The 23,665-nt window shown below is 42.2% G+C and overlaps 1 protein-coding gene and 2 non-coding genes across 3 annotated transcripts; all 3 read left to right on the top strand.

Annotated features, from left to right (window-relative positions):
* Positions 1-3,393: 3,393 nt before the first annotated feature.
* Positions 3,394-3,482, top strand: TRNAY-GUA (transfer RNA tyrosine (anticodon GUA)). Its single transcript is given in 2 exon segments — positions 3,394-3,430; positions 3,447-3,482. It is a non-coding gene; the product is annotated as a tRNA-Tyr (tRNA).
* A 5,630-nt stretch (positions 3,483-9,112) lies between these two features.
* Positions 9,113-9,201, top strand: TRNAY-GUA (transfer RNA tyrosine (anticodon GUA)). Its single transcript is given in 2 exon segments — positions 9,113-9,149; positions 9,166-9,201. It is a non-coding gene; the product is annotated as a tRNA-Tyr (tRNA).
* A 5,731-nt stretch (positions 9,202-14,932) lies between these two features.
* ABT1 (activator of basal transcription 1) lies at positions 14,933-22,058 on the top strand. Its single transcript, XM_053603465.1, has 3 exons — positions 14,933-15,190; positions 15,811-16,007; positions 16,160-22,058. The coding sequence occupies exons 1-3, from the start codon at positions 14,950-14,952 to the stop codon at positions 16,538-16,540; spliced, it is 819 nt and encodes a 272-aa protein (XP_053459440.1). The 5' UTR covers positions 14,933-14,949; the 3' UTR covers positions 16,541-22,058.
* Positions 22,059-23,665: the final 1,607 nt, after the last annotated feature.

The following is a 23,665-nucleotide window of genomic DNA, read 5'->3' as shown; positions in this document are numbered from 1 at the left end:
GGTTAACTGCTTTCTTCAAAATTCCTCTCTAAAGAGTACCACCCCATCTAGGATGCTTCCCTGTATTAATCTCACCCAAATCTGATCTTTTACATTGTTGAAATTCTGTGTTAGCTTTCTCTTGTGGTATGTTTAGGATCTGTTGTTTTAAGGATTACATTATTACCCCCTGTGCTTTCTATAGGGTATTCTTCAAACCTTCAGACTCTTAACCAAAGATGAGGCTCATATGAAAGCCTTCCAAAGCATCCTGTGTGGGTTCTCCTGCTGGGGGAGTGACAGAGTAGACAGCACACCCCAGGCATTATGTTTTACAAATGTTATTTCATTTGATATTCACAACGACCCCCTCTGGATCTGTATTATCTTCATTATCACCATCCCCATTTTGCATAAGGCACAAGGAAGTTAGAGAAATCATACTATTAATGATACATAATCAAAAGTGAACTAAGTAGCTCCAAAGCTGTGTTTTTTGCCATTACATCATACACATTATTATTTTTTTTTGAGATGGAGTTTCACTTTGTCGCCCTCGGTAGAGTGTCGTGACGTCATAGCTTACAGCAACCTCAAACTCTTGGGCTCAAGCAATTCTCTTGCCTCAGCCTCCCAAGCAGCTGGGTGCCCAAAGACGCCCGGCTATTTTTAGAGAAGGGGGGGTCTCGCTCTTGTTCAGGCTGGTCTCGAACTCGTGAATTAAGGCAATCCACCCGCGTCGGCCTCCCAGAGTGCTGGGCTACATACTATTCAATAACCTGTCATGTTGCTGTAATTTCTACTACCGAAATTCATTATTTACCTTTAAATGGTGTCCAAAGTGCCAATGTATAAATTAGCTCAATACATATTTCCTTTTATGAAGTACTGCGGTACAGTTATTCTTACAATTTATGCTACAGAAACTGATCCCGCACTCACTTCCGAAGGACAAAAGCTGTCTCTATACTGAGTTCTCCTGGTGATATCCAGCGCTGCTGCGTTAACTACCGCTTGGAGGTCCGTACTCTGGCGTCCTCCCCCTCAGGAGACTACCCGCTGGCGAAGAACCCAGGACCTCTTCCTTCGGCCTCTGTAGGTGCACAGCAAACATTTATAGAACAAATAAATGGAAGTGTATGACTTACTGGCACTTATCATGGGCCGCATTTAAAAATAAATGACACTTATTTGATCGATAATTACACGAATGCATAACGTGGACTACAAAACTTTCTCTTCCCATTACCCACGGGGTTACATAGGCCAGACTTGCAGTTAGGGAGATGGTGCAGCAACCCAAACTGGCCATATTCTCGCCTCCACGTGACCCCAGCGAGGTCCAGTGAATCCTGGGGCGCGTTGTACACCTGCCCCGCACCTTCCTTGGAGTCCTTAATCAGTTTTCCCGAAACAGCCCGCGGATCGCACTCGCTGTCGGGATGCCCCAGACACCAGCTCCCGATCTCGACCACTGGGAGAAGGAACACTGCTACCAAACACACCAGGAAAGAAAGCATGCCTGACGAAGGCGGGTGTAGAAGTTGAGAAAATGGAAGAGAGGGCGAGTGGCTCCGAGCTCAGGGCTCACGTGGCGATCTGGGCGCGGAGATACGAATGCCCGGTGCGCAGAAACTCTGGCAAAGTTTTCTTCGTGTGCCTGCGGACTTCCTCCTTCCCCCTTCCTCTTCCGCAATGTACTTGCAGCTTTCCAGTTAGCAAGTCAAAGAGCCCTGAGCTCCCATAACCACACCTACATAGGCGTCTTCGGCATCCTGCACCGCCCCCTGGGCGCTGAACTTTGGTATTGCAAATAATCTCTCTCGTAAGGCTGCGGGAGTTGGGGGTGGGGGAAGGCACCTCCCCACCAAGGAAGCCAAAACTTTTCCTGATTTTTCTCGTGTTCACATTGGGTTATGTTTTGTTGTGAAAATAAACATATCGAAGAGAATTCTAGCTATACATAGCAGAATCACGGTAATTCCTGATCTTCAATACAAAGTTCTCTAACACACTCAGGCACGCGCGCACGCACCTCAGAATCACCCCAAATCGACCGTCTGTTGCCGACATCTTCTCCTCACCCTCAAAGGTTCCTTAAGGCCTATCTCTCCGTCTCTGAGTCTTCTATAATGTTGAAACTGAAGAAATGAAGGAGTGGATCTTGTCTCCTAGGGTGTGTGTAGTGTTATACACAAGGTTACTTAAGTACGAGCCCCAATCCAAATCACAGACAAGCACTTGTGCTTCCAAGACCTCCTAAATCACATTTCTCCTACACTGTATGGTTCTAGTGAATCAACTTTTATTATTTTCTTTGACTCGTGGGGACGGTGGCAGTAGGGATGAAGTGCTTTTAATGGTGCCAATCTTGTCACCCTCAGGCTCCCCTCTTTTGTGTGGAGAGCAGAATTTAGGGGAGCAATCGGGACAATGGGAGTCAATTAGAAGATGATTGCAGAAGTTCTGTCAGAAGGAAGATGGTCAGGATCTAAATGAAGTATTGTAGAGATTGAGAAACAAGAGAATTAGAAGATATTGAGAAGATAAAGAATTCAAAATTTTACAAAGATGAATGTGAATTATTAGAGAAGGGTACAGATTGAGAGTATTAAGGGGTCTATATCACTTTAAAACATTTTTTAAACCTTAAAAAATGAATGGATTCCATTAAGAGTTAGCTTCAAAATGACTTCCAAATACAATTTTTTTTTGTATTTGCTAAACGTTCTTCAGCCTTTAGATTAATAAAAAAAAACCCTACAAAATATGGAAGTAGTAATAAAAAAAGGCTGCTTGCCTTTTCCTTTTACCTAATATATAAGGGGATGTGTGAATGGGGGGTGGTCCAATTTCCCTTTCCTTTCCTTTCTTTTCCTTTCGTTTTCCTTTCTCCCTTTCCCTTTCCTTTTTTTGTTGTTGTGATTGACACAGTCTCACTTGTCGCCTTGGGTAGAGTGCAGTGGCATCTTCTAGCTCATTTGAACTCAAGGGATACTCCTGCCTAAGCTTCCTGAGGGACAGACTCCAGCTACAGGCGAGGGCCCCCCACGCCCGGCTAATTTTTTCTGTCTTTAGCAGAGACGGGGTCCCGCTCTTGTTCAGGCCAAAATCCTATTTTGAAGGCAGCCTTTCCCAAAATGTTAATTGGGAGTGTTTGCATCTTCACAGAATTGTTCTTTTACCAGGGATCTTCTCCAGTCACGTATGTCCCTGTTCACATAGAAAGGGAAGTTCCAGGAAATTCAAGATCAAATACAAGAAAGGCAAGACTCTTTGTTATGGTCGTCACTACACAAATCTAAGATATGGAGGTGACAGTTAATAGAGCAGGTAATTAGGTAGTAGACGCCTACGGTCACCCAACCTAGCACAGAGATGGCATCCCCAGCGGGGAAGGGAATCTGTGTGAATCCTTCGATAGCTCAGTTGGTAGAGCGGAGGACTGTAGCGGATAGACCTCAGGCATCCTTAGGTCGCTGGTTCGAATCCGGCTCGAAGGAATTCACTGTTTTGTATCATTTTTTGTCCCCACCCTCTAAAAAGCATATTCAGTTACACATATCTTCCCTGAGAATTTATTTATATCTATTTTCCATTTGCAATGAGTCTCTACTTTTTTTTATTATTTTTCGTAACAATTTTTAATACACACGATTAAGATTTCAACCTCATAATTTACATAATTCAACCCTCTGAGAAGGTTTAATCTGAGAAGCCCTGGACCCTGATGAAACGGATCAGTGACGAGCCCACTTGGACTAGGACTCCAGAGAGACATTTCCACCCCACAACCGTGGTTCCCGAGCTGGGGAGAGGGGCGGCTGGTGGAAATGATGCCGACCAGCCGGTAACCGGTGGGGCTCGCGCGCCTCCTAGTGGTCTAGAGTTCTGAGTAGTTGAGATTCAATTGCAAGCTCAATCACTGGCCAAAATCCCACAATGCCTGAGGCTCCGATGAAATTCAAAGGGGTTTATTCACACTTCTTTTAACTTTGACTCGGTGGTGGTTTTCAGAAGTGGCTGAGAAAAAATGTGGGGGAAATCAGAATCACCTGTGCACATTTTGGAGGTAAGACTTAGGTACTGGTATTTTGAAAAGTTCTCCAGGTGATTTTAATGCCCTGCAAGGTTTGAAAACCACTGCTAAAGGGAACAATAACTTTAGTAGAAAATAATATAAAAGGAAAAAATTTCCTACCTACATGGGGAATTAGCTCAAAAAGTAGAGATCTCTCGCTTAACAGTAAAACACGTTTGCTAATTTTGTGCCAATCTCATTAAAGTATATTAATCCCACTTCTACTCTGTCTCAAAAATATGATCCCAGATACTTCTGAAAAAGTCTTCAATCACAAAGATTATAGGTCAGAATAAGGAAGAGTCACCTGAGGATTTTGTGGCTGGCAATTTCTTGTGTCTCCCTTCCCATGCTTCATAACTTATTCTTTAAGCAAATAGGATTCTCAAACTTGAATATGTATCAGAATCATGTGGAGAACTAATAAAGAGCACTGAACCCCAGGCTTATTGAATTAGAGTAGTCATTGGAAACTACCATTAAGGGCTGGAGACTGGCCTAAAACTGGGAGCTTCCAATGAACTTGCTTTTTGAAAGCTAGTTGAGGTAAAGGAAAATTAATCCAATTTCCTAAGTAACCTTTGGGTCTTAGACGCAAAGTTTATTAAATAGTCCTAAACTAACTAAACTTACTTGCCAAGACCCAATAGATTTCAATCCAGATAGAGTCTCTACCGCAATTCCCCTCCCACATTTTGGACCATATTTTTCCATATTTTCACACAAGTAACAGCAGCAGACCCTCCCCATATACACACAAGATATAGCTAGATAGCTCTAGAAGAGGAAGAGAGAATGTGTAAAAAAAAAAAAAAACCTCAAACTTACTTACTCTACTACTCTACTATCTCATTAAGAAATAGAAGTATATTTGTTATAGTGAGAAAAATCTGAGGTGGTCCTCAATATGGACATATGGAAAATAGATTTTGAGAACAAATCTATTTGGTTGTATTAATACATACATGATTGAAGTGTAGATTTGCAAATTCATGCAGAGGCCAACATTCAGCTCTGCAAAATGTAAGAGAAATTCCAAAGAACTCATCCCTATCTGTGGAAGAACTGTCTGACATGAGGAAACCACAGAGTACGTGGTTCTTTGTGGACAGTGAGGGAACCTGGCACACACAGTTCTTGAGGGAAAGATCATCTGTATTATGAAATAAATGCATGTTTTTAGTTGCTCATGTTTCAAGATATAACAGAGCAAAGGGAAGAAGGGCCGAAGAGAAGGGACATAAGGCTGGAGGATGCGGAGATCAACCCTGCTACCTCTCATATGCTGAGCAAAATCTCCACCATTTCAGCTAATTCCTCATCTGGAAGCACCGCTCCACATCCTTTACCCTCTTTGCTATCTGGAACTAATTCAGGTCTCACTGTTATTTTGATTGACACTGGCTGTTAGACAATATTAGTGGGGGACTGTGCCTCAATGGTGATCAAGCAACACCAGGATGACTTCTACCCTACAGCACCTCCAGTAACCTGTTTTAAGTTGTTCAACCCTATTGAAAGATAAGAGAGTGGAGGTGGTCCAGGGCATGGGAATCCAAAGAAACACTTGTCTTGAGAATTAGGGAAGAGATTAACACTGGAATCATCTAAATAGAAAATGGGAACTAGAAAGAAATTGAGGATTACACACAGGGGGGAAAGTCAAGTTTCTCAAGTAATGAGGCTTGGCCTTGGCCTACTCAATAGTTACCAATGATCTCCACACCCTTGACATCTCCACTAATTGATTCAGCTGGCTGCAGAAACAGATTCTCCAGAGTCACTGTGATCTACGAATGTCACTTAAGATCTGCTTTTTGTCTGGCTTTCTTTGTCATCGCCAGGGGATGCATGCACTAGGGGCATGTAGTTTCTCCCTTCATTCTGGCTTCTGCAGTTCTGATTTCTATAAAAGGTGTTCATGCTATTTTTCTAACGTAAATATTAACAAGAGAAGCAAATATACTTATGGCTGCAGACTTAGAATGAGAGTCCTTGCAAAAAGACAAATGTAGTAGTTGCAACTTTGTCTTTGGGTCCTATCAAGTACCAGGCATCAGGGTACTGTGCATTAGGTGCTCGGTATGTTTCAGCAGAAGCTTGTTGTGAGGAGGATCCCCTGGACATTGCTAGAGGCCCATCACTTTCAGGAAAGCCACATGAAAGCCCTCACCCAACATCTGTACCTTTAACTGCTTCTTTTCCTGAAATTCCATCATTAGAAACCTCCTCCTTATGGCTTAATGCTATTTTCTAGTCTCAATGAAATTAGGGAAAGATGCTCAAAATTGAAATGGAGAAATGACTGTATGCCATACAGGGCATCCCTAGCAGGCCTTTTCAAAACCTTTAGACTTCCCCTAATACTTGCTCTTCTCTTTTGCTTTTTTATTGCAATTCTGGCTGACAAAAAGTAGATAACTCTCTCTGTGGAAAAAAGCCCTCTATCTTCCTTCTCTGACCCCCACATCTTAGATAAGAAAGCTCGAAATTCAGGTACTCTAAGTGTATGTAGAAACCCTGTATTCATCTCAAAATCAGCCTTGCCTTGATTTTCACATCATTTAGGTACTTAGAATTTACCCAGTCAGTTTGGCCTCCACGTATTCTTTTCCCCCTGTTTATTTTCTATGACTCCCCTAGGAGTGCAGGTGTGAGATTGTAGTGAAAGAAATTGGCAAAAAAAAAAAAAAAAAAAAAAAAGAAAGAAAGAAATTGTCATGGCCAACTATAAACTGAGAGTGACTGGTTTATCTGGGTTTTCTGCCATGAGTTGAGAATTCTGGTTTCCAGTAACATCGGATACTAAAATTTTCAATTTCTCAGTTTCCACAGAGGTAAATGAAGATCGGGAATATCTTAAAGTTCACATGGAAGTTTTGCCAGTTGCTACTATTGACTCTCAACTCCAAACTCACTGCTATGGACTGAATTCTGTTCCTCACAAATTCCACATTAATGCCCTAACCCCAAAAGTGACTTGGTTGGAGTAAAGAAGATACGTTTAAATGAGGTTGTAATATAAATGGTCCATAAGATTAGTGTCCTTATAAGACACCGTAGCACTTTCTCCATGTGAGAACATAGCAAGGAGGTCATTTACAAAGCAGGAAGAGAATCCTCACCAGGAACCAAATCAGTTAGCAACTTGATTTTGGCTGTTCCAGCCTCCAGAACTGTGACAAAATATATTTTGGTTGTTTTAAGCCTCCAAGTCTGTGATATTTTGTTATAGCATCCTGCTATAACAAAATTTTGTATCTCTCCAAAACTCATTATGTTGGAGCTAAGACCCAGTGTGATATTATTAAGAGGTGAGGACTTTAGGAAGTGATTAGGTCATAAGGGCTCTGCCCTCATGGATGAATTACTGTCCTTAAAAAAGAGCTTGAGGGCGGCACCTGTGGCTCAAGGAGTAGGGCCGCTGGTCCCATATGCCGGAGGTGGCGGGTTCAAACCCAGCCCCGGCCAAAAGAGACAAAAAAAAAAAAAAAAAAAATCTATCAACAAAAAGGAGCTTGAGGGAGTAGGATTATCCCTTTTTGCCCTTTCATCTTTTTTGCCTTTTTTAACATGACTATAATTAAAACACAAGAATGCAGCAACGAGGTGCCACCTGGGAAGAGGAGAGCAGCTTTCACCAAGCAGCAAATCTGTTGGTGCCTTATTCTTGGCCTTCCCAGCCTCTAAAACTATTAGCAATAAATTTCTACTCTTTATAAATTACCCAACCTCAGTTATTTGAATATGGCAGTACAAATGCACCAAGTCACAACCTTAGGAGGCTAAAACAGTTGAGGTGGACTCTTAACCACACTGCAGTTTTACTATTTGACCCTATGGTTAAGCCTCGCCATAAACTGAGGCTAGAGAGACACTCCAAGGCTGGAAGCATAGAAGTAGTCTTGGTCTTTTCTGTTTCCTTTCTGGGGGTTTCCTGTTTCTCTAGGTGTCACCCCAACAGAGACTACAATTCTGTAACAGTCATTGAATCCAGCCCCACCACTTGTGGCATCTCTGTAGCTTTTCTACCTGGTATCCAGGGCACAGATAGAATACAGAAAGAAACTGAGCATATCCTAGGATCCTTTCTCTTTGACTGCTCTCTATTAGGAGGGGCACTGAAAGGAAAGTTACCAGATATTATTTTCTTAGTTACTCATGGAGGGGATTTAATTACTGAATGCAGTATCAACTATGTGCTATTAATTCTCTTAACGGGAGGCGTTGGCAGTTGTCATTTGAAGAAAAAGTTGGAATTTTTCTCTCAAATCTTTTCTGCCAGATAGTTTGGCGTGTTATCCATGTCTGGCACAAGGAAGCTGAGCAGATAACAATCTCCACCAAGCCTCTCTCTATGTTAGATGATTTGCTTTGAAAAAGAAATATTTATATTTCCACTTAAAAAAATTCAAGGTTTTTTGTTTTATTTTAATTGCCCCACTGTAAGCATGTTAACATAATATGAACTATCCAAATTATTTGTCCAACTAAGAAAATGTACACAAACAAAAAACATTTCTAATATCACCAGCAGAGTTATGAACAATTGAATGATTTCTCATTCAATTTTTAGAAAGGAGAATTCCAATGGTACCAAAATCCCCGGAACACTGCTTTGTTCACAACCCTGAGATCCTCTTTAAGCCAGCTGTTTATAGTGAGGGCAACCACATAATTAATCAAGCAAATCCAGATACTTTTGAGAAAGAAAGGAATAGATGATAAGGCAGAACAGCGGGGCATCCGGTATAATCCTGGGATTTCACCCTACCTGTATATATCTAGGATATGATGTATAACTATCATGGGATCCTGGTTGGGATTTTGTTTTGAGCTACAGGTAAATATCCTAATGCCTTAGATATGCAATTCAATGAACTTTACATATGTCTAATAAACCCATAAAGTCAGCTACTCAGATTATTCTATAGAATAGAGGACTGCTTTTAAGTTAACCATATTTAAAAAAATTAACATGACTATAATTAAAACACAAACTATTAGGACATACATTATTTTATGGATTCTAAAAGACCTCCTTGTACCTGTCCTTCGATAGCTCAGTTGGTAGAGCGGAGGACTGTAGTTGTACGAAGTTGGGTATCCTTAGGTCGCTGGTTCGAATCCGGCTCGAAGGACGAGAATTTTGAACTGTACTAGGTTCCAGAAAGCAATGTAGGTGTACTTTAGAGTCAAAATAAGCCTCCAAGAAAGCGCGTGATATTTCCCCTTAAACAAAAACTCTACATCCAGAATAAACTAGAATCGAGCTTGAGCTTCCAGGAAATCTCTGTTTTCATTTTTCACCTGTAAAATTCGCATCCTCATAACACCCTTCACCTCTTCTCCTACCCCGAGTCTTACGCCCGCTCCCAGCTCCCAGTTTTTTGGCCCCATTCCTGTGTCCCCAATACTGCTCATCAAATGCAGTTTCCGCCCCCGCGTCCCTCTTCCTTCTCATACTGGGCCAATTTACCACAGGCAGTGCTTACGCGCATGTGGTGCTGGGGATGAAGAGCGCCTTGCCCCCAAGCTTTTCGCTTTAATTTTTCCTGGAGGTTAGAACATGCAAGGCCTTTGGTGTCCTCGGTTATCTTGGTACTTTTTGAAGAAGACTTTGATAGAGAGGATTTCAAACATAAAAGTAGCGTCGTACCCATCCATCACCCGGATACAGCCCTGGTTCCTTTTGCACCATCTCCCTCAAAAATACACACACACAGCCATCTTTCTACACAAATCCAACAAGTGTGCCTATTTCACCGGCTGTTGTGTTTAGAAAATGTTAGTGTTAAGGACAAAAAAGAGGATAGAATCCACACCCCCACCCCAATTTCCCAGACACACACCAGGAGTGGAGGATGATTGAAAAGTTAGTCTTAAAATTAACAGTGCAAGTGGGAACGCAAGGAAGGAGCAGCAGCCGCAAGTTTATTTTAAGGAATGTAGCTGGGACCTATGCAAGGAAAATAGATCAAGCCCGCTTTGTAATTGGGCACGTTTGCCACCGCTTCTTTCCGTCTGGGTAGCTTCGTGCTTAGAATGGGCTGGAGTTGGGGTAACAAAAAATGTGTCGGAGTCCCCAGGGAAGGTGATGTATATTAATAAATAATTGAGTAGAGCCGACCGGAGGGCCACCGCCAGGCCAGCGAGGCAGCAGTTCCTCACCCTTGGAAGTTGCTTAATGCATTAAAACCAACATTGTTGCCTGGCCAAATAAACAAGCAAGCAAACAAGACATGAAAAATAAGAAATAGAAAAGGTCCCAGTGCGCTCCCTCAGCCTGTCCCTTAGCGTTAAGGGTGAGAAGTACCTCAGCTTCAAGGGCGCCCCCTGGTGGGCGCGTCCTCCGGCGACTGGAGGCGGACGAGGCTGAGCGCCCGCGCAGGGCAAACTGCCCGGGGTTTGGTGTTGGGATTGTCACCAGAGCCACCAAGTGCGGGTTGGACCGCCCGGACCAGGTGTGTTCGTGGGGTTTGACATCTCAGGAGAAATCTGTGAGGACAGCACCCGGGAGAGGAGGATTGAGTGGCCGCCCTGGGGCCGCCGACTGTAAGAAAACACCGGACACCTAGTGGCCGCCTTGTGAGCCGCTTGGGAGCCCAAGAGAAGGGGGAGAGAGGCAGCTCAACCCAGCCTTTGTTGACCCTCCTTGGTTGGAAGTGAGGCCCAGTTGTTAGCCTGATCTGGGAGCTGACATTCTTCATAGAAGGAGTCTACCAAGTCACTTTTAAATGGCACGGGCAGGGAGATGAACACGAAGTTTCTTCCACATGTGGCTTTATTCCAAGAGTCTAACGCTCAGTAACATGCAGTTAATTTTGGAATAATCCAAAATTATTCCATGGGAGTTGGGATCAAGTTAGCCCCAAGCTCTCCCATGGCTGCTGAGGTTGGTGCGAACACAGTCGCAGTTAAATTTGTGCCAGGAGCTATATTTGATTCTAAGACTTGACCTCAATTTAAGAACATAACTTATTCACTCAACAAATGGTAATGAGTACCCCTAAGAATAGGTACTGTTCTAGGCACTTAGTCAATGTCAATACACCAAAGGTCCTTCTCCTCTAGCAAATTACTTTTTCATATTGGAAAAGATGTCATGAATTTAAAGTGCAATTTTTCAAAATGTCAGAAGGTAGTAAATGACTTGGAAAAAAGAACAAGTAGAGCAAACTGGTGGCATCTGGATGAGTAGAGGAGGCTACAGGGGTTTCTCTGGATGACTTGTGGGGGACATCTGGAGTAAGGGTTGTGTATAGGATTAAATAGGATGCTCTGAGCAGAGCTAATTTTTGATGCTTTCTTTTCGATATGGTTTAGTGAAGTTTTTACACCATTTATCTTTGTCTTTTTCCATCCATCTCCTTCATAGATTTATTGTGCCATGGATGGAGCTTAAAAATATAAAACTCCTATTCTCTTTTTCATGTAAAAAGACTTGACATTAAGCAAAATGGAGTAAAAGGAACCAAATAGGTACTTCTGCTTCTAGTTGGAGTAAGATTCCCTGAGACTCAAAGAATGTATTGCTTGCAAAAATGGAAATTTTTATTCTTTAGGTATAAAAATGAAGACATTAGGAATAACAATTGAAGACTTTTTTCTTTATCCTGAGAGCGATAGGCTGTATCAAATGTAGTTACCGTCTTGGATTTGAGTTTCATAAAGGTCACTCTAGAGGCACTATGAGAGCGGGGGATAGGGTTGGAGAGATACTGGGGGGAAAAGTTTGGGGGAGCTGGAGAGAGATTATCTAATAGGTCAGATGAGAGATGGTGAACTGTAGGGAGTGGGCTGTGGGTGGCAGGACCCCCACAACTTGGAGTGGCATTCAAGGAATGACCACCAGCTGCTTCTCCTCCTTTAACCACATTGTTTCCACCTGCCAGAAGTCACGTAGCCCATGCATACTTTCCTTGTTATTGGCAATCATAGTTTTTCCTCTTTAAAGTTGATTTCTACTTCATGTGCTAAGATTTATGCCACCTTGTTAAGATAGTGTAGAATAGTCCTATACCAATTACCAAAAGTGATTGCTTGGGAATTCTTTCAAACCTCTAATTCAGTAGAGCATCTTGCCTACCATGTATGTGGGCAGCGTGGGACAAGCAGGCATGGAAAGCCATCATGCAAACAGGATGCTGATACCAGCAGGTGTGGTGAGGGTCAAGGGCATATAGGTGGGACTCCTCACTAGGGCACCAAAGGCATATGGTGGGGGCTCCAGCAATGTCTTCAGCCTGAGCCTGATCCTTAATCATAGTCTCAAAGTTGGTCAGTGGCCAGCACATTTTCCCGGCCATTCCTGAGAGAATGAGCAGTTAAAACAAAGGCTCGTTAAAACAGTGTTGTATGGAAGGACTGCTGAATTAGAAGGAGTTAGGAGTGTTGTGAAGCCCTGCTTGCTATTGGGAATAAAAGTAGAAGACAAAACAAAAAGCATTTTTCCTGTAGCTATTTCAGCCATGAAAGTAGAAACCTTATGCCAGATATAGAATGCATATGATAGTCATGTATCTTCCTATAGAATACAATTGTCAGTCTATTTATTAACAGTAATTAGACATAAAACTCAACATTGAGAAATGATAATACATGCTAATTTTCAGGAGCAGCTAATTTTAAGAGGTGATTTCGTGATTCATGCTACAGTTTTCAGGTTATCTTGGGGAAGCTTTGTTCCCAGAGAAGCAAGTGATTGGTAGAAGCTATGAAGGAAAAAGGAAAGCAGTCTGAATTGTAGTGTGTTGTTGCAAGGGAGAAAAGGAGAATAAGGACAGTAACTGTAGCTTGACATGGGGCATAAGACAGAGTGGGTGAAATTCCTTATGTTTCGAAGAATTTAAATCAAGTAATTTTTTTTTTCTGGAATCCCAATGATTGCACTTTCCAGATTTGGAAAACTACTATAGTACTTTCAAATCCTAGTCTAAGATCTCTTTTCATCCCAATTTTGAGATTTTTTTTTCCTCTACTTTTAGCTCAATACATTAGGAATTTTAGAATTCTACTGCAAAGAATCATGAATACTTCAGACATTTTCTTAAGCTTAAAGTATAATAATATGACATGACATTAGGCTGCAGGTAAGCTCTTGGCAATGCTTCACTGAACTTTTCACTAGGTGCTATATTGATAGATTTAAACTAAATATATTGATATATATAAATCTATTAACTTAGACTAAACTATGTATATTAAACTATAGTTTATATATAAAGTATTAAGATTTAAACTATATATTTAGCTTAAATATATAGTTTAGTTTAAATCTATCAATTTAGATTTAAACTATGTATATAGTTAACTATCAAATATAGATATTTAAACTATCCAATATAGAAAATGCTGTTACTATGAACACTTTTAACACAAGTTTACACAATTTTGTTGGCTATCTACGTAGAAAGGGAATGGGGCTTCTTAATGAATTCAAACTTTCAAATTTCCTGGAGGTATCCTTATGCATAGGTTAGCTTATGACACAATAACAAGTTAATTCCTCTCCCCATTCCAATCATAGTGGCTTTATAACCATAAACGCTTATTCTGTGTCATATAATTCTATCATGATTTGGTTGGTAGGCTCTGTTTCATTCAGAAACCCTGACTTATAACCAGGATCACCAGTTACTTTGTCAGGGCAAGGTATAGAGGTATCAGTGGATTGCTCACTGACGCTCACATATCCAGAAGGGACCCTTCATGTGCCAAAACAAATTGTGTCATATGGCTACATCAATTTCTTTAAGAGTAAGCAGAAGTAAGCGCGCCACCTGGGGTCGCCTGAGTTATGTGTGCATCTGACATGTATTTGTGGTATCTACATACATGCGGGCAATACGTCAACATACATGTATAACAGGCCCCAAATTAGATTTTTTAGTGAGGGAGGCAGACTACTATGAGATGGCGACCTAAGGACAGAGTGGTGCTCAATGTAGGGCCCTCTTTGCAATTCTTCAGTTTCAATTTGTTAGGGAAGGGCGGTTTCTTGGAAATCGCCGGCCAGGCCCCAAATTCCGCCTCAAATGCGCTTTCCCGCTTCGACAGGCTAAACTCCGCCCCGGACAAGCTTTACTGATTCAGTAGGCTACGTAAATCTAGATTGTAAGGGAAGCTGCCTTTGGAACCAGGTTAAAGGCCCCTTCTGGGTTAATCTGAATAAACGTGTTCTGATCGTTGAGTTACACTGTGTCGGTCCTCTCCTTACATGTAGTCATTCACAAAATCAAAATTAAAATATTAAAGTTCACAACTTATAGTTTCAAAAATTAAATCTAATTAAATTTCCAAAATTAAATATGCAAAGTTAAACTGAATTTTAAAAATTTAGATTTTAAAATATCGAAGTTCAGTTTTAAAAAATCAAAACTTCAAAACTTAATTACGTTTAAAAATGAAAGTTATAAACTTTAAAAGGCGAGTCATCCCCCAGCCAGAGTCGTACTCAGGTCTCTCGTGTAGAATGCTATTTTGATCGCTAGAACACAGAATCTTCTCAAAATTGTTCTGTAAAATTCCCAGAAGAGTCAGCATCCAACCTGCTTTTTTGGGGTCTCAACAATGCATTCACTCATTTTACCAAGTAAGTTGTACATGGTGGATCTTCCTCCTCCGGCTCTGCCTCTCCAACTCAGGAGCAATGACTGGCTACCCCAAGTCTTGCATCCTTCTCTCCCTCTCTGAACCTTGTTTCTGATCAGATACCCAACTAAAGGCAACACCACTCGGTCCTCTCCTGGACCCCCTTCATCTCCCAATCCCTGCTTTTCATTATATTTTACAGCCTCAGCCACGCCCCTACGCCGCAGGCCGTCGCACAAGGTGTGCGTCATTCGGCACAGCGCTTTACGGCAGTGGCGCTCTACATATCAGCCAGCATGGAGACCGGAGAGTCCGTGAAGGAGGCTACGGAACAAGACCCGCTGGAAGAGACAGACCAGAAACTAGAGGTGGAGGAGGAACAGGAGGAATCCGAAGGAAGAGCTCGTGATGTCAAGAGGCGGGTAATACCGGGTATTGTGTACTTGGGCCACATCCCGCCGCGTTTCCGGCCCCTGCACGTCCGCAACCTTCTCAGCTCCTACGGTGAGGTTGGACGAGTTTTCTTTCAGGCTGAGGGTAAGTGTGTAAGGCTTACACTGTAAGCCCTGACAGGGAACCAAAGAAGGTGGTGTTACTGACGGGTGGGTGCACGTGCTTGTGGTGTAGGCTAGGATGCGCTGGGTTGAGGAGCGAGCTGGTAGCATTTGGCTGGGGGTTGTTCAATTGGTTTGTAATGAGGCGGGGGTGGGCGGGTGGGAAGCGCAGTATGCCTGATGGTGCCGTAGTTCTTGGTTGTTGCCATTTTCTTTTTAATCCCGGCTCTGCCCACCTCTCTTTTTGGACTTGTTTACTGTTTTGTTAAATGGGTACAACCTGAGTAAAACCGACCTTTCTACAAAACAGAACGTACTTTAGCATCGCTGCCGAGGTCAAGAAACAGCTTTTGATCAGCCGTCTTCTTCCCCCTTACAAGCACTAATTTGGTTTAAGTAGTGTTCAAGGAAGGCCATATTAAGGAGTTGAGATTTGAGAAAATGATTTAGTCAAAGGAAAGGATGCATCTCACAGTTCGCTTTCTCCCAGGCAAAGACTCTGAGGTGGGTCCCTGACCAGCAGGTCTACAGAACAATGGGACATGTGTTCTTGAGGTAGCTGCGTTGGCCTCATTAACTATGGCACGGTCTTTTCGTGTGCAGACCGGTTCGTGAAACGGAAGAAGAAGGCAGCAGCGGCCACGGGAGGAAAAAAGCGGTCATACAGCAAGGACTACACCGAGGGCTGGGTGGAGTTCCGGGACAAGCGGGTAGCCAAGCGCGTCGCGGCCAGTCTACACAACACGCCTATGGGTGCCCGTAGGCGTAGCCCCTTCCGTTATGACTTATGGAACCTCAAGGTGAGGAGATCTCTCTGCCATGCCTCTCATTCTCCCTCATCTCCAACCCTGGCCCAAGCACCACTGTAGCTTCTTGTTGGCTCTCCTCTCCCTTTCTCTTCCTTGTCTCTGATCTGCCCTATTCTGATATTTTCTTGTCTTTCTGCCCGCAGTATTTGCACCGTTTCACCTGGTCCCACCTCAGTGAGCACCTTGCCTTTGAGCGCCAGGTGCGCCGGCAGCGCCTTAGAGCAGAAGTTGCTCAGGCCAAGCGTGAGACTGACTTCTATCTTCGAAGTGTGGAGAAGGGACAGCGTTTCCTTGCATCTGATGGGGATCCTGCCCGCCCAGATGGCTCCTGGGCATTTGCCCAGCGTCCCACTGAGCAGGAACTGAGGGCCCGGAAAGCAGCCCGGCCAGGAGGGCGTGAACGGGCTCGCCTGGCTACTGCCCAGGACCAGGCCCGCTCCAACCGAGGGCTCCTTGCCAAGATCTTTGGAGCTTCACCACCCTCAGAGAGCATGGAGGGACCCTCCCTGGTTAGAGACCCCTGAGGGGCAGGCAGGCTCATTTCATCTCCTGGCCCTGCCCTGTTTTCTGTCTACCTCACACTAGAATGATAATGACTTCCCAGGCAGATATTTTATTGTGTTTTTCATACAAAGAGTCTCTGGTAAGGGCTTAGATGTGGAAGTTTTGTGAGCTTCCCTTCTCTCCCATCTAATTCCTGTACATGCTTGGCTGAGTCACCTAATTCGTAATTCATACTAGCATGATTATGACTATTTCAGATGCCTGTTTTGGTTTGTTTGACTTTTGGCTGTTTGCCCACAGCCCATTGTGTACCTCTAAAAATCCCACTTCTTGGCCCCGGGAAGAACCTTATCTGCAACTAGAGTGATAATGCCTTGTCCAGGCAATCTTGTTCAATTTAGCAACTACAGGTATGGGCAGCAATAGCATCCTTGTTATTTGAGAAAAGTTAATAGGTACAGGAGTTAGTGGGATGAGACTGGGTGGGGAACCACTTTCCAAATGTATTTGTAGAAAAGAAAATAACATTTTTATATGGGTTTTTAGTTTCATGATGAGGGATCATTGGACAAGTTTCAATTTTCAATTCCTGTGTTCTATTCACCTTCACTTCATCTCTTGGACCTAAGAGTTCCTCATTTAACCTGGACTTTTTTTTTTTCCTATTTCTGTCTGTTTAATTTCTTTTCCCAGTTTATCAGTTATCTAATTCAGCATTTACCAAGCCACTGGGTCAGGAAATAATTTGTCGATAGGTGATAACACATGGGCCTTGGCATTAAAGAGTCTTATAGGCTATTAGAATAGAGAGGCATCATGGTGCATGCATGTAAGAGGTAGACAGGGAGCTGTAGCAGGGCATGGAGTACTCTAATGAACGTGATTCATGGTCCCAGTCTATTAGAATTGGGTCAGTCTTTACCAAGGTTTCTAGGTCATTCCTAGAATATGAACGGGGAGAATGACAGCAGAATTTTGAAAGAGCCCTTTGTGCTCCTACAATTGCAAACAGTGCTTCATGGATGGAGTGTTGGGTTAGAACCACTGTAAAGGTGGGCAAAGCCTAGGAGGGAAGTCAGTCAGGAACAAATGCCTGTTAGGTGCACTTACGTGTGTTGGGGCTTTGACAAGAGAGGATTTATGAACAGGCATGAGAGCAGCCCTAGGTGCTTCAAAGAACAGTGTAAATCACTAAGAGGAACTAAAAATCTGGTTGTCACAATAATCTAAGAAATAAAAACACAGTCCCATGTAAATTAACACTGATCATCATCCAGGCTGTTAACTTCAGGATACTTCCTGGAGTGTAGTTCCAGAATATGATTATCATTTAGATTTTGCTTGTCTCTTAGTTTTTTGCTTGCTTGCTTTTTTTTCTCCTCAGTGTGCTCACCCATGTGTTCTTGGGTGTTGGAGTGGATTTATCCACTTTAGCTGTAAAGTATCCCAGTCACATTATGATCTTAACTCGGTAGGTGCATTTTATCTGGAAAAATAAAAGTGACCATACAGTAAAGCTTGGTATAACATTTTCCACAACCTATGTACCTCTCATACTCAGCACACAAACTATATCTCTACTTCTTAGGAACTTAATATCCTTGTTTCAGTGTTCATTTCTTGTGGGTTTGTTTCATGTGGATTGTTTCCTCGGGTCATGATGTCAAAATGAACGAGAAAGGTCCAAAGTCAGAATTTGATAAGCTAACATACTTACTACTCAGAAAGTCAAGTACCCACTGCTACCTCTGCTAACTACAGAGATAGCAAGGTGAAGAAACATTTCTTTCCCTGAAGTTGCTAATAGCTTAGAAAGTACAACAGTTACATTAGAGTTTGATAAGACTTTCTTGAATTAGGAAAGGAATTGTGTTGCCAGGTTGGGCTGTGTTAGGTATTAATTGTTAGATTCTAGGATCAGCATCTCAGCTTCTGTCTGAAATAATAATGCACAAAGAGCTTACCCCTGCAACCAGGCAACCTAAATAGTCACAGGCAGAGTAAGGAATAAGAATAAATAGGTGGAAAAAAATTTCCTAGGAACTTTCTTCTTCATACCCCTTTCAAGGGCAGGAAAATGATTTATTTTTTATGGTCACAATTGTTTCCATACTGTTAACCCTCCTGTTAAAAGTGAACTCAGCGGTATGATGTAATTTGCCACTTATTTTTTGTTCCCATCATTTTTCTCAGATGCTTTTCCTTGTGTGCATATGATGAATGCTTATTGCATGAATCTCATGACACATTATAGACTAGAGAGTGAAGTGGTATAGACTAGAGAGTGGTATACTTCACTCTCTAGTCTATAATGTGTCATGAGATTCATGCAATAAGCATTCATCACTGCAAATATGAGTGGATTTATTTTACTTCAGAGCAAACTGGGTGATTGTGGTCCTGACACTGTGGTTGCAGTCTGTACTCTGATTCACCTTTGTTTTACTCTCAACTTGAGTAGCTAGGACTCTGCATCTGATGGCAGTAGAGTGGGCTAATTTCTTTCAGACTGGAGTAAAGAAGTGAGGCCCCTGTTAGAGGAAATAGGCTTTAACAGGCTATGTCCGGGTGTCTTGTAAACTTTTTCTTGGGAACTTGCAAAAATAACGTTTGCAACTAGTTTCTTCTTGATTGTTTTTATGATTAATCATGAAATCTAACTCCATGAAATGTGTCTTATAATATTACTGTAGAGTTATGAGGGAAAAGAGCTTTGGTGTATGCTTCAAAGACATGCTCAGCTCCCTAGGATAGTTAGTATGAATTTTAGCAGATTGTTTAAGACCCAGTATTGAAAAACCTGCCCTTTTTTGAGCGAGTCAGGTGCCATATCCCTAGCAAATACAGTAATTGCTTTTCACATTCGTCAGTTGTGTCTCCTGCTCCGAAGACAACACAGAACTGGGACTCTGAATGACAGCTCATTCAGAGGAATGGAAAGAAACAGGTGGTATAGTTTTTTTAGTCTAATATTTTACAATTCAAATATTTTGTGTATTCATGAGACTTGAACTAAACTCCTGTGAGTGTCAAGGTAAAGTTTTTCTGGTTTTCTCCTATCTTCTGCCGATCCTTTCAGTCATGAAGACAACTCAAGGGGATGCAGAACTTTCAAACTAGCCAAGAACAGACAGGGGCACCAAACAGTTGAATCCCATAGGCTTTCCTGCTGGGTTGGGGAGGGCAGGGAAGAGATGAGCGTGAGTCCAATGCACAGGGAACAGTAAAAGGGGGTGGAGGGAATGGGAAGCACTTCAGGAGAAGGAAGTGCTTCTTCCTTTGGAAAGGAAAGAGTGGCTTCAATGGGTAGCCTCATCATGGGAAGACTAGTGAGCTAGATCAGGCCTACTTGTCCTAGGACACTGTCAAGTTGGAGGGGCCAATGAATAAACCAGACTGCACACAGGTTTCCATCTACCCATCTTCCAAGGGACTGCTGCCACCTCACACAAAGTACATTTTCCTAGGCCCCAGTGTTATCCTATCCCTTGGCCTTGCTCTGTGTTGGAACTTAGGACTATATGGTTCCATCTGTTTTGAACTCAATCCATTTAAGAATGACTAATTCCATCATAAAGGTTCTCACCTGGTGAAAACTTTCCAAACAGTTTGCCAAAACATGTTTGTTGGAGTAAATGGAAAAGTGTACTTTTGGGGGCACTTTCTATGCATATATAAATATGGAGCTAGATGGCAAAATTGTAACATACTTCTGGAGGAGGACAGCAGTACAACTTGATCCTCCACAACTTTAAACCACAAGGGGCTTTCATTACATGATTATACCACAAAGTTTTAGCCATTCACTAACTTGGATGAATATTTAGGTTAATAATCTCTGTTTACTATTACAGAAATGCTGTAATGAACATTCCTATATATATATATATATATATATATAGTATCGATGTAGATGGGATGAATATGTCTGCAGGATAGAATATTAAAATTGTAGTTGTTGGCATGGCACCTGTGGCTCAAGCAGCTAAGGCGCCAGACACATATACCTGAGCTGGTGGGTTTGAATCCAGCCCAGGCTCGCCAAACAACAATGAGGGCTGCAACTGAAAAATAGCCAGTCATTGTGGCCGGTGCCTGTGGTCCCAGCTACTTGGGAGGCCGAGGCAAGAGAATTGCTTGAGCCCAGGAGTTGGAGGTTGCTGTGAGCTGTGATGCCACTACACTCTACCCAGGGCAACAGCTTGAGGCTCTATCTCCAAAAAAAGAAAAAATTGTAGTTGTTGCCTTAAGTGGCATTTACATTGTTATTGATAGGAACCATTAAACTGTCCCTCAAACAGGTTACGACAGTGGTGTAAGATGGGAAATTTCTCTACAGTTTTAACAACAGTGATTATCAGTATTTTGAATGTGTGCTTTGGTGATGTTTTTATTTAACTATTAAATTAACACAAGGTAATTTCTGTTGCATAACTAGTGCTTCTAGTGGTATCAAGCACATCATGGCACTCAGTGTATGTCTGTCAAATGAATGATCCCTGGCTGCAGAAGTGATTCCTAAATACAAAACAAGGAATTCAAAGGAAAAGAAAGGTGTATTTGAAGAAATTATCATCTTAAATATTTTAAAATTAAAAAGAAATAAGCAGGTATATATTTAACTTAAAATAAGTTTGCATGTTGTTATTTTTTTTTTTTCCCTTTGAGATGTAGTCTTAGTCTGTTGTCCCAGGCTAGAGTGCCCTGGCATTAGCCTAGCTCACACCAACTTAAAACTGCTGGTCTCAAGCAATCCTCCTGCATCAGCCTCTTTAGTAGTTGGTATTATAGGTGCCAGCCACAACACCCAGCTAATTTTTCTATTTTTAGTAGAGCTGGGTCTTGCTCTTGCTTGGGCTGGTCTGGAACCCTTAAGTTTAAGTGATCCACCTCAGCCTTCTAGAGTGTTAGTATTACAGGCATGAACTACTGCACTCAGCCCTGGGTCAGGACTTCAGTCATGGTTCGAGTGAGCCATTCATCTGCTTCACATAGCATTGCTTGAAGTCAGTTGGTAGTATTTACATTGTCACTGGTCTGTTCCGAGGGTGGACAACTCCACTTAATATGCCTTGTACATTGGCAAGGATAGCTGAAAGGCTTGGCTCAACTGTGTCCACTACTACTCTTATGTAGTTGTAGTTCCTCTCACTATGAGCTCTTCAGCAGGGTAGTCAGAATTCTTCAGTGGGGTCTCATGGCTCCAAGGCAGTGGAGACCAAGGAAGAAGCTGCTAGTGTTCTGAAAAGCTAGGCTGGAACTGTTCTGGCATCACTTCCACTGTGCCCTCTTGATTAGTCACAAACAATATCAGATTTCAAGCTTAAAAGAAGTGTCAAAGAATTTGGAGTCATTTATCACATAATGACTACAATTAAATGGTGCATCCTATTTTGTAATTAGGTTTTAGGAAAAATAAATTGGGGCAGAAATAACATTTGTTTTCATTAATGTATTTGCCTTAATGAATTATTAGATTAAATTAAATTAGCAGGGTTTACTTAGGTCTTCCATTTCAGGATCTCACAAGATGTCATCCAGGGATAAAGGCTCATCTGAAGGCTCAACTGGGGAGGGATCTATTTCATTTATTTATTTATTTTTTTGTAGAGACAGAGTCTCACTTTACTGCCCTCAGTAGAGTGCCGTGGCATCACATGGCTCACAGCAACCTCCAGTTCTTGGGCTTATGTGATTCTCTTGCCTCAGCCTCCCAAGCAGCTGGGACTACAGGCGCCTGCCATAACACCCGGCTATTTTTTTTGTTGTTGTTGCAATTTGGCCGGGGCTGGGTTTGAACCCACCACCCTCGGTATATGGGGCCAGCGCCCTACTCACTGAGCCACAGGCACCGCCCGAGGGCTCTATTTCAAAGTTCAAGAGGTTGTTGGCAGGATCAGGCCATTGTGGGATGGTGAACTAAGGGCTCAGCTCCTTACTGGCCAGCAGCATCTTTTTTTCATCAAAATCAGAAAGAATGAATGTTCTAGCAAAATAGAAATTTATGCAGCCCAATTACAGAAGTGGCATCCCAGCAACATTGTATTTATTAGGAGCAAGTCACTATACCAGCACACAAGGGGAATGTATTACACAAGAGTGTGAATACCAGGAAGCAAGGATAATTGGGGGTCATTTTGGTGCCTATCCTCCACTATGTATTTATGCTGCATTCTAATATTTTTACATTTTAGGAAAATAATTGATAAAGATCACTTTATAGGGCAGTGCCTGTGGCTCAAAGGGGTAGGGTGCTGGTCCCATATGCCGGAGGTGGCAGGTTCAAACCCAGCCCTGGCCAAAAACTGAAGAAAAAAAAAAATCACTTTATAGTAGAATTTGGCTAATAAATGGAGTAGGAATGACAAAATTAGAAAATCACTGTTTTATTATTCCTGATGAAATGATGTATCTATTTAATGATCAAGCCAGGCTGGGTGCAGTGGCTCACACCTGTAATTCTATCATTCTGGGAGGCTGAGGCAGGTGGATTGCTTCAGCTCACAAGTTAGCGATCAACCTAAGCAAGTGCAAGACCCTGTATCTACTAAAAATGAAAAACTGAGGCAAGAGTATCACTTGAGCCAAAGAGTTTGAGGTTGCTGGGAGCTATGATGCCATGACACTTTACCAAGGGCGGCAAAGTGAGACTATCTCAAAAAAAAAAAAAAAAAATGATCAAGCCATTTGAAGAAAAGTTGATGGGAAGAACTTTTAATGGATATATTAACAAAGTGGTGCTTAAAGATCAATTTAAGCAATAAATAGTCTATATAGTGTTGCCCATGAAGTATTGTTAAAATAATTGAAGTTGAGTTTTATCAAATCTCTGAACCTGACATTACAAAAAAAAAAAAAATACAGTTGATGAAGTGTTTTTAATAATAACACAAAAATGAAGTCAGTCAAATCTATAGCATTTTGGAATGTCCTCAGAAAAAAATTATTAAATTTCTTTAAAAAGTAAATTGCAGTCTTGGCACCTGTAGCTCAGTGGCTAGGATGCCAGCCACATACACCAGAGCTGGCAAGTTCGAATCTAGCCCTGGCCTGCCAAACAACTACAACCACAAAAAAAAAAAAAAAACCTGGGCGTTGTGGCAGGTGCTTGTAGTCCCAGCTACTTGGGAGGCTGAGGCAAGAGA

Source organism: Nycticebus coucang, chromosome 9 (genome assembly GCF_027406575.1).
Source record: "Nycticebus coucang isolate mNycCou1 chromosome 9, mNycCou1.pri, whole genome shotgun sequence".
In the NCBI taxonomy this organism is placed as follows: domain Eukaryota; kingdom Metazoa; phylum Chordata; class Mammalia; order Primates; family Lorisidae; genus Nycticebus; species Nycticebus coucang.
The sequence above is the reverse complement of the archived record's forward strand: the minus strand, read 5'-3'. Positions and strand labels throughout refer to the sequence as shown.